This window comes from Peromyscus eremicus, chromosome 8b (assembly GCF_949786415.1).
Source record: "Peromyscus eremicus chromosome 8b, PerEre_H2_v1, whole genome shotgun sequence".
Classification (NCBI taxonomy): domain Eukaryota; kingdom Metazoa; phylum Chordata; class Mammalia; order Rodentia; family Cricetidae; genus Peromyscus; species Peromyscus eremicus.
Window position 1 is genome coordinate 53,917,331 of NC_081424.1, and position 10,514 is coordinate 53,927,844.

General features: G+C 43.8%; 1 protein-coding gene across 3 annotated transcripts; it reads left to right on the top strand.

Moving 5' to 3' along the window:
* The first annotated feature begins 42 nt into the window (after window positions 1–42).
* Gtf2h5 (general transcription factor IIH subunit 5) lies at window positions 43–7,207 on the top strand. 3 transcript variants are annotated; one of them, XR_009381033.1, is made up of 4 exons: window positions 135–176; window positions 1,188–1,260; window positions 3,152–3,251; window positions 6,835–6,945. XR_009381033.1 is itself a non-coding variant. In XM_059272816.1 (3 exons), exons 1-3 carry the CDS (start codon window positions 80–82, stop codon window positions 7,013–7,015), a joined length of 351 nt encoding a protein of 116 aa, XP_059128799.1. In that variant the 5' UTR covers window positions 43–79; the 3' UTR covers window positions 7,016–7,207. The 3 variants fall into 3 exon arrangements, 2 of the variants coding, with proteins under 2 accessions (XP_059128799.1, XP_059128800.1); XM_059272816.1 differs by lacking the exon at window positions 3,152–3,251 and having other exon boundaries at window positions 43–176; window positions 6,835–7,207; XM_059272817.1 differs by lacking the exons at window positions 135–176; window positions 3,152–3,251 and adding an exon at window positions 435–453 and having other exon boundaries at window positions 6,835–7,207.
* Window positions 7,208–10,514: the final 3,307 nt, after the last annotated feature.

A 10,514-nucleotide genomic window follows, 5' to 3' on the forward strand; every position in this document is an offset into this window, starting at 1 on the left:
CCCGCCCCCGAGCGCTTGGCCCCGCCCTCGAGCCCCGCCCCCAGAGAATCGCCCCACCCACTAGCGTGTCGCGGGCGCGATGACGCGCGGCGCAGGCGCAGTGGGTCGGCGACGCCACGACGGTTCCTGGGCGTGTGGGCGGAGGAACGCTGCAGGCTCTGAGCCGCTTGGAAGAAGTAGGTTGCGTGGGGGCTCCTCGGAAAAAAGGAGGGGAGGAGGAGGAGGAAAGACACGGAGCCTCCCGGGCCTGTGGGCGGGTCGGAGTCCCGCACCCTTCCTGAGGCCTGAGATGTGGGGGCCGCGGGGCCGTCACGCATTGTGTCACGGTTTTCCTGCCTGGGTGTAGACACTAAAGGGATCTTTAGGTTGGCTCTCACTCAGGGACCTTCCGATGCAGATCTTTGGAGGATGCAGTTTATTGATCAAAAGAACACAAGATCTGGAGATCTAGATGTTTGTAAATTAAAATGACCTACTTTGATGAGGTTCTTGGTCTCATCGGTAAAATGAGGTGGTGGATCACTGTGATTTTGAGGCCCTTTTCAGAACTACCATTTTGTAATTTCTGCCCTCCCCGGAATCTTGCCTTTATATCGTTCTCCTGGATATAAAAAGAAAACATTTGAATAATGAGCCTATATAATTTGTGTTGGGCTCCTGGATTTGGAATGGAGCTTTTTTGTTGTTGTTCTGAGTCCCGGTCTCTATGTAGTCCTGGATAGTCCGGGATTCAAAGCGTGCACCACCCGCAACGGGCTTGAAGCTTACTTTTTAAGGATCAATTAGCCATGAGTAGAATTTGTTTTTGTTTTATTTTGGGGGGCGGGGTCGAGACAGGATTTCTCTGTGTAGCTTTGGAGCCTGTCCTGGAACTCTCTCCATAGACCAGTCTGGCCTCGAACTCACAGAGATCCGCCTGCCTCTGCCTCCCAAGTGCTGGGATTAAAGGCATGCACCACTACCGCCCAGCTAGAATTTGTTTGCAAGTAGGATTTGTGCTTTATTAATATTCCAAGTAATCTGCTTTAGCATTGGTAAAAATGGGAATACCTGTTATGTCAATGTTAGCTTTTTAATACTGACATTTAATTTTTTATTTTAAGATGTAAATCCCCAAAGTAGGTTGAAATTTTTGCATTTTGTGTCACTTTATCCTTTTAAAATTAAATTAAATTTATTTATTTTAGCATTCTTGAGGTCATCTGCACCGTCTGCCTGGGGAAAGATGGTCAACGTCTTGAAAGGAGTCCTTATAGAATGGTTTGTAGTTTTCAAACTTCATGAGTTTTAAATTTACACGTTGGATCTTGTTATGTATATACGCCGTTTCCAAATTTTTGTTTTGTTGATATAAATGAAATCAAGGCTTCAACTTGAATTTCCATAAGCTTTCTTTTTTTTTTTTTTTTTGGTTTTTCGAGACAGGGTTTCTCTGTGTAGCTTTGCGCCTTTTCCTGGAACTCACTTGGTAGCCCAGGCTGGCCTTGAACTCACAGAGATCCGCCTGGCTCTGCCTCCCGAGTGCTGGGATTAAAGGCGTGCGCCACTACCGCCCGGCTCCATAAGCTTTCTTATGAGTGGGACAGACTTTGTTGCTAAGTTTTCTCACTGATGTTACATTTTATTGTCTTTTAAATGAATGTAATTAGCATTATTTCCAACAGTTTTTCATCAGAGACATGTGTATTAGATTAGCCTTGATTAGAGAAACTTTATTCTCAGACCATCAGTACTTGCCTAGATTAAGGTTTAGAAGGATTCAGGAAGGTAGGGCAGTCTTTAGTCCCAGCTCTCAGGAGATAGAAGCAGGCCAATCTCTTAGGAGTTCGAGGCCAGCCTGGTCTACATAGTGAGTTTTGGGCCTGCCAAGGCTGTATAGTGAAACCTTGTCTTTGAAAAGTAAAAAATATGGGCTGGGGATTTAGCTCAGTGGTAGAGTGCTTGCCTAGCAAGCGCAAGGCCCTGGGTTCGGTCCTCAGCTCTGAAAAAAAGAAGAAAAAGAAAAAAAAATTAGAAGAGTAAAAAATAAAATGATACAGGAACTTGGTTAAGTCCTTGCCACTACAGAATGTGCTCCTTGGAAAGAAATGAGAGCCAATTTGAGCAGGTTTTTTAAACTCCTTAGCATAGCTTCCAGAGGAGAAGCAAGAAGCCACAATAGTTTGTAGAGCTGAGTACCTCAAAGTAACGTAAACTACAGGCCTTTTGTCCCTTCCTGCTGAGGCTTGAACTCTGTCCAGCTTTCCCTTGGCTGTTTGGAAGCCCTGCTCTCTGGACACGCGCTCCCTTTGTCGAAAATGCTGCTGTCTCTTTTTCTGTTTCCATATTGTGAGTCATTGTGTAGGTGGTGGTGCTTTTACTGTGAGGGTAAAGCTGAGGGAGGAGCAAGGTCAAATCCTAGGAAACCTGCAGCATTTGGAGCAGCACTGGCCAGTAGAAATACAGTTTAAGCCCCATATATAGTCTTAAATTGTCTAGTAACTACATTAAAGCGTGAGGTGAAACGGGTGAAGTGTTTAACCCAGATAGCCCAAGTCAGTCCTTATTTTTATTTTATGTGTATGAGTGATGCCCCTATCTGTGCCTGGTGCCCGAGGTGATCAGAAGAGGGTATTGGATCTGGAGATAGGAACAGGTTGTGAGCCACCATATGGGTGCTGGGAACTGAACCTGGGTCCTCTGCAAGAGCAACAAGTACTCTTAACCACAAAATCTTCTCTCCAACCCCATGTATTAAGTCTTAAAAAATATCTTCAAAGTCCAGTATCTTTTATTTTTACAGCATATCAAATGCTGTGTTGTAACATGGGCTACCATAGAAATAGTGCAGATTTAGACTTTGGGAAGATGAGATTCTACGATTCAGTTTAAAAAACAACCACCAACTGTTGAGGTAGGAGGGAATCTAGAACAGGAAAGAGTTCAGGGAGGTATTAGGGCTGAACCAGGAGATGTCGGATGAGGTGAGTACTGGGGGCATAGAGAGTTGTTTTCATGAAGTGGTGGATTATATACCACGTTGGGGTACAATCCCTCATCATCAGGGATAGGTTGCTCAACCCCACCCCCACCCCTCCCACCCTACCCCCAGTGCACCCCTGAGACTGCAGAGCTTACTGTAACATTTTTTTTCCTTCTTTGTGATTTGAAGAATTCTTAGCAATTGCAGAACCCAAGGCTTTGTGCATCCTTCACCATTGCTGCCATTAGCTGCACACCAGCCCGAGAACCTTCACCTGAAAATAAGGAAAGTGAGAACCATAGAAAAATAACTGGCTAACTGCAGGAGGGCGGGGTTTTGCATAGATTAAGCCAAGCAGCTTAATTATCATGTCAGAACAGGCCTGTTGGAGAAATCTGTCACATCACTAATTCTGTTTTCCCTGCAGATCAGATAAAGGGTTGTTCTAGCTTAGTGACTTGGAAACTAAGCATGAGCAATTGCATTTTATTTTCAGCCTGATCTGTATAGGATCTTAATCCAAAACAGCAACCTCTTAAATCTTACGTAGCCCACGGTAAAGCAGTTAAGCCAGACTATTAATGGCGGCCATTTAGTTCTGCCTTTGATGAACTTAAATATCAAAGCGTCTGGTTGTATTAAGATTCCTTCCTCCCAGGGTTTATCTTAGAGCACAGTATAAGGCCAGGAGCCTGGAGGTACAGCTCAGCGAGCCAGCTTGTGCTTTATGTGATTCAGTCCTAAGCTCCCTCCCACCCCACCCTCTCAAAACAAAGAAAAACATCTAAGGCTGAATTATTTAAATACTTGAAAATTTGTACTTTTATGGCAAGATGAGATTAGTGAAAGTATCTCTTTGGGGACCCGCCATCACCCCCAGGTTCACACCTAGCATTTTCTTAAATAGCCAACCAAGGCAGTTACGGAGACTGAAGCAGACATGCACCCAGCCTCTCGATGTTCAGTTCCAGGTGCTGAAATTGACCTCTGGTGTGCAGTTACCAGTCGGTTTGGCGCTGCCTCAGACAGTTTGTGAGGGAGGTGGAAACTGAGCTACTTGACTGTACAATAAACGAACTGGAGGACTGTGTAGTGTGAAACGAGCCAACACTTACAGCCTGGCTTAGAAGCTTTTAGTGTACGTGAGGAGCAAGTGGAACTAAGAGAACACCAGTCTGTTCTTCTTTGACAGTATTTGACTTGTCAACCTTTACTTCCTTAGTAGGGCCACGTTTCCAAAGCAACCAGAACAGTTCCTACACATTTGTGACGAAAATGTAAACATCCATATATGTGTGTACTGAGCAGATCCTGTTAAAGGAAGTGAATCAGATTTTGTGACCTCAGCCTAAATCCCAAGATATTCTCTTAGCCTTTCTGTCACTACAGGGAGAGACATAGATAGGAGGATTGAAGTGAGGCTTCCCATGTGTAAGCTAAGGCTGTTGTCACTTAGGGCTGTGTGTCTGCAGCTGTAAACCCTTGCTGGGATGTGAGGAGCTGTGGATCCCGCTACTTTCTTTCTCTTAAGAATTGACTGACATATTTATCCAGTGCCTACAATTTGCTGGACTCCAAAGTGAAATCTCAGGTTGGGAAAACTTAAATTTAGAAAGTGCTTTTGGAAATGAAATGTGTTTGTGTCTGGTTAACTCTGTAACCCCGAATGCTCTGTCTCTGCCACGTCACCCCCACCATCACCACTCCCGCTGCCCTTACAGTCTGCTGAGATACCTAACTGTGTCTTTTATGCCTGCTTTTCCGAGTTGTTGGTACCCAGAAACCTTCAGCCTCCCCCAGCGTCCCTCACATCTTGGACTCTGGTTGGAGAGCCTGTTTGCGTTCCCTCCTCACCCAGGGATAGAAATTTTCAAGAAATACATGCCAGTTGGCTAAGTGTTACTGGAAGGATGGCTTCCATTCACAAAGCCACACTTGTCATTCTGCTAGGTGAAGGGTGCTGACATGGTTGGGCAGTAAAATTTTCTGTTTGTTTCACAGCTAACTGCATCATTTGGGCTCACCGTGGTACTCTCTGTGCTTTTCACAGTCCCGCTCTGTTTGCGGTGCTGGAGCTTGACCCTCCACACAGATGCTCTGCCACTAGCAACACGCCCCAGTCCTCACACCGTACTTACAGTACGCTGGGAGAAGCGTTTATTGATGACAGATTGATCATGTCTGCCCTTTACATTTCCAGAGCAGAGAATGTTTTTCCTATTTAATATTCCTGATCCCAGGATCTCTACCGAATATGGACATAATCACTGGGTTATGAGTTCTTGTAAAGTTTCCTTTGCTGGTAGGTTTCTCCCAGAGCCTTCCCTCTACTTAAAAAAAAAAAAAAAAAAAAAAAAAAGCAAAAAAAGCAGTCCTTTATTTGGGTTAGAAGATATTCTTCCTCCCCCCACCTTTGGTTTTAGGTTTGGTTTTTTTTCAAGACAGGGTTTTCTCTGTGTAGTCCTGTCTGTCCTGGAACTCACTCTGTAGACCAGGCTGTCCTGGAACTCAGAGATCCTCCTGCCTCTGCCTCCCCACTGCTGGACTAAAGGCGTGCACCACCACCACCCCACTACCCCTACTCCTGGCTTCAGATTACAATATTCCAAGCTTTCTACATTTCATAGCAAATGTCCCTTAAACAATCTTTCCGAGGCTTTCCGAGGCCAGTGCCCTCTGGGTCTCTGCAGCAGTGAATCCAGACTGAGATGTGGGAAAGGCAGGAAGGCTTACAGTGAAGATATTACAAGATACAGCTGAGCTGGAGGGATAACGTGCCATCGGCAAACGTTTTTAAAACATTGGCAGCATGGTTCAGCCCTGAGGGGAGTGCCACAGCACTCCTTGGGTCCAGTGGTTTAGCTCTTCACTGAATTATGTAAATTCATTTCATTTAGAAAAATGTAGAGATACTAGGTGTTATATCCATTTAGCCAGTGCTGTTTTTAACACCTCTTAGAAGGGAATTATTGAGAGTAATTGGCATCAGCTGTGAATGTATTGAGCTTAAACAATAGCAAAATACTATACTTCACTTAGATGTCAATTTTATTATTTTTATGACCTCCCATTTATGCTTATTACTGTATTACATTTAGAACTGATTGAGTTTACAAACCAACTATTCGTCCCACTGTGAGAAGCGCATTCCTCAAGAAAACAGTGTGTGGTTTTCATAGGCTGTTTTGAGATCCTTGTAGAACCGAAGACAGTCAAGGACAGAAGGGCTTGGAGAGTGAAGTGTGGCCAAGGTCACCACTTGGGTCCCTGTGGTGCCGTGTTTGCTGGGAAAGGAGGAAGCAGCTTGGTTCTAGGGCACCATACTACACTAAGGATCTTTGCCAGCCCCCTCTCCCTCCCACCCTCTGCTCCTTCCTCCCTCACCACGTTTATATAGGCAGAGGGCAAGTGAGTCTGAGAAGCAAGGGCTCTGACTTCCTGTCCTGTGGGCGGGCCCTTTCTCTGTCCATCAGCCATCTGGAAGAAGCCTGTTCCACTGGCCTTGTTCCCGCCCTGGGCTCCTAGAACTGCCGCTTCTGCCCTTTTTGTTTCTCCCTGTGCTGTCCGTGATTCTGGACATTGCTTTTTCAATCAGTTAAGGGAGCTGTAGTTCAGGCCCCGTTCAACTGCAGAGGGACAGCCATGGTTTCTCTTCTTGTGCCTTTCTCTTACAGTTGTCCTGACTCGACTTCTAACGTGAAGTCATGGCTACAAATCATTAATACTTTAAGCTGAGAGAAAATGAGACATTGGATAATAGTTCCGAACTTTAAAAATCATCTTAAAAATTCATCATGTGCAAGTGTGATTGCTCCAGTCTTGGTGGTGTGGGTGACCACAGGACGTCCTATAATCTGTGTTTGTCTCTGCAGTGACCCTGCCATGAAGCAGTTCTTGCTGTACTTGGATGAGTCCAATGCCTTGGGGAAGAAGTTCATCATTCAAGACATTGATGACACACACGTCTTTGTCATTGCGGAGCTGGTTAATGTCCTCCAGGAGCGAGTGGGGGAACTGATGGACCAGAATGCCTTTTCTCTCACCCAGAAGTGAAAATGCCAGATGTTGAGCACTTGGGAACTATAAACCACAGATGTGAAAGAGGCCCATACAATGTCTCATACAATATTTAGACTTTTTATGAGCATTTTGTGGAGAAGGGTACAGGCTCATTTATTCAGATGGAAGCCCCCCAACTGATTTTGTTGGACCATTAAAAAAATGTTTTTAAGGAAGAGCTAACAATTGGCTTCAATTTGCTTTATTATTATTTATAATAATCATAGTTGTGCTGGTAAGATGGTTCAGTTGGTAAAGGCCCTTGCCACCAAGCCTGACAGCCTGAATTTGATCCCAGGGGACCCCCCACATTGGAAGGGAAGAACTCCCATGGTTGTCTCCTGCCCTCCGTGTGTGTACCTCCCTCCCACACAAATAAGTAAACGTAATCCAAGAAATCAAATCATAAATGTTTTCCTACCTTTTTTTTTTTAAACACCAGTTAAATACACCAGAAAAATAGTAGAGTTTGGTTAAGTTATCATTGTAACCGGGGTGTTATTAATTTTGCCTGTGCCTGTTAAGTATGCATTTTTGTGCTGCAGAGTTAGAAACAACAAGTGGGAAAGATAAACTCGGCTGGCTTTGTGTCTTTAGTTTTCTCTTTTTCACACTGTGTTGATAACATTTTCCTCCCAAGTGTGCCCATGCAGAACAAGATGCAGCATGTATGTGTCTGTGTACAACTAACAGCTGGGAAGATACCTGCATTTATGCTTAATATTTGTAGAGGAGGGCTGGAAGACTTGCATGTGGTTGAACTCTTAGGTCATCTGAAACTATGGGAAAAAAATATATATACACACATATGCAAAATACATATTATAGTGGATCAGACAAAAGAAATGCAGCGAGGTCAGCATTAATGGGGATGTGGGAATTCACAAAGGTTTCCTAGTGAGAACGGAGCTTGCTTTACACAGCAGGGCTTCATTAGGGGATGGCTTGACCATGTACATGGTCACCAGGTGTTTGGGATGGTCTGCACTTGGTTGTGTTGGGGAGAGGTCTTTTGCTCCACCCCTTTATTGGTTGAAATATTAAGGCAACTCCTCGTACTTAAAAGAGGTTTATTTTGTGGGGTAACTTACAAGTGAAGGGATAGGTTACAGGGTCTGGGAAAGGTGAAGCGCAATCCAGCAGTGTTCTCTGGAGAACTCTGCTCAGTCTACTTCCAGAGTCCAGGATCCAGGAACCAAGAGAGCGAGCACTCCTGGATCTCGGGTCTTTAGGGGTCCTCTCTCGGCTCCACCTTGTAGGCGTGACAGTTACTGAAGCCTCAATGGGAGTAGTACTTCCCAGTCAAAGCTTGAACAGCTACCCACTACACCCCTTGGCATTCCTTTAAAAGCCCTTTAGTAGAGACAGAAGGGGCTGGTGGGTTTTGACCCAGGCCCTCCCAAGGCAATCCTATGTTTCTAACTGTCTCTCTCCTCTATATTTCTATCTACATATTCATTTCTCCCTGCTCAAGAGTACCCTGGGGGGAAAAGTGGGGGCTGGCCCCCCACATGGGGGTAAATGTTACATTTCTTTCCATATGCTCTAAATCCAGCTAAATCAAATATTACTCTTTTTATGCTGTTTTGCAATCTGCGTAAATGTACTTTTCACAATAATGGAATTCAAAGCATAAAACAAAATACAGAGATGGGCATGGTGGTACACAGTGTTAATCCCAGCATTCAGGAGGCAGAGGCAGATAGAGTTTGAGGCCGGCCTGGTCTACATAGAGAGTTCCAGGCTAGTCAGGGCTACATAGTGAGACCCTGTCCCAAAAAACAAAAACAATCCACATAATTTCATAGGCAGTTACTTTAAAAATTGATGCCTTTAATCCCAGCACTCAGGAGGCAGAGGCAGGCAAATCTCTGAGTTCAAGGCCAGCCTGGTCTACAGAGTGAATTCCAGGATAGCCAGGGCTACATAGAAAAACACTATTTTGAATTCAACAAAGATTCACTTCCAAGGTGTTGAGAAATTAGGTTTACTTGTGTCCCTATTAGACATTTTTTTTTTTTTTTTTTTTTTAAGATAGGCAGGAATAGAGAGAAACAGCCTTTTAGGAAACAGTATTAGGTTGAAATAGATTGCATGTGCTTCTAACGCTAATTGGCAAGAGACACGCAAATGGAGATTTGCATTCCTTAGGGAAGATGGTGCCTTTTGTTTCATGGTAGGAATTTTCCCGGAGGTTTGCATCCTTTAGGAAGATTATCATGCCTTTTGGTTCATGGTGGGAATTTTCCAACAGAAAAAAGAACTTTGGTGATGTTATGTACATTGATATCAAACCTGATTTCTTTCTGTTTTGGTTGAAAGCAGCTATTCCTTTTGTTAACGTGCACATGTGTTAAGGATCTGCAGGTTGCCACAACTCACTGTGTGTGTCAAAATTCTCATCCGTGTACTTTTTTATTCTTGCATTGTAATGTGAACTTTCTGATGGATTGTTAACTAATATGCTCGATACTAAAGTTTGTTAAATAGAAGGTAGAATTTTATAGAATTTAGGGCTGTATTGGAACATTATTGGATTTTGTATTTCATTTATTCCTAAATCATTTCAGTTTTTAATATGCCTCAAGAGTTTATCACCAATACCACTTATATTAAAGCAGAAAACTTAGGATCTTAGACTCAGAAGGGGGTTGAGAAAATGAGTGAACAAGGGCAGCTAAAGGTGTTAATTGAAAGAAGAATGTCTCACTAGTTATTAAAAAGTGTGCGGGCAAATGCAAGAGCTGTTTCTCTGGACGCCTTTGTCTGGGCTCTGATTCTTGGAATCTGGTTGACATTATTTGATTTGATGTACTTTAGACATCCATGATGAGAAATACCAGCTGCTTACCACTGGAGAAGTTGACTGCTGTCTTTACTTTCAACCAAGTCCCAAATATGAGGAGACAGTAGTGATATAAAGGGATCTGTCTGTCAATCCTTCCCTCCCTCCCTCCCTCCCTTCCTCCCTCCCTCCCTCCCTCCCTCCTTTTTTCCTTTCTTTCTTACTCAAGATGAGGTCTCACTATGTAGCCCAGGTTGTCCTGGAACTCAGAGCTCTGTCTTCCTCTGCCTTGCTAGTACTGAGGTTAAAGGTGTGTGCCCCCACACTGGGCCCTAGTTTATATTTGATAATAGGTTGTTTTGTTTAAGTACCGTAGTAAGTCAAAACCTTTGAGCCCATGTTTCCTCATGTGGTTAGTATAGTTATCTTCAAATTCAGGGGCTCCCGAGTATATCTTAGAGTTGATAGACACGTGTACATTGAGAAATCAATTTTAGTGAACAGTAACAGCATTACTGATTACAGCTAACAAAGACTGTCCTTAATTTCTGATACATTATTGGTGATAGCCAGAATTACTGAGAGTTGAGGATATACTTCCATGGTAGGGCCTCTGTCTAGTATGCATGTCGTCTTGGGATTAATCTCCAACACCACCAAAGTTTAATAATTGTATTATTAACAATAGGTTGTAATGGGTAGTTTGCT

Excerpts from the sequence above, each read along its gene's own strand:
- Gtf2h5 (XM_059272816.1), top strand. The coding sequence starts at position 80 with ATGACGCGCGGCGCAGGCGCAGTGGGTCGGCGACGCCACGACGGTTCC. Across the intron at positions 177-1,187 it reads CTCTGAGCCGCTTGGAAGAA|CATTCTTGAGGTCATCTGCA; the intron begins GTAGGTTGCGTG and ends TATTTATTTTAG. Across the intron at positions 1,261-6,834 it reads AAAGGAGTCCTTATAGAATG|TGACCCTGCCATGAAGCAGT; the intron begins GTTTGTAGTTTT and ends TTGTCTCTGCAG.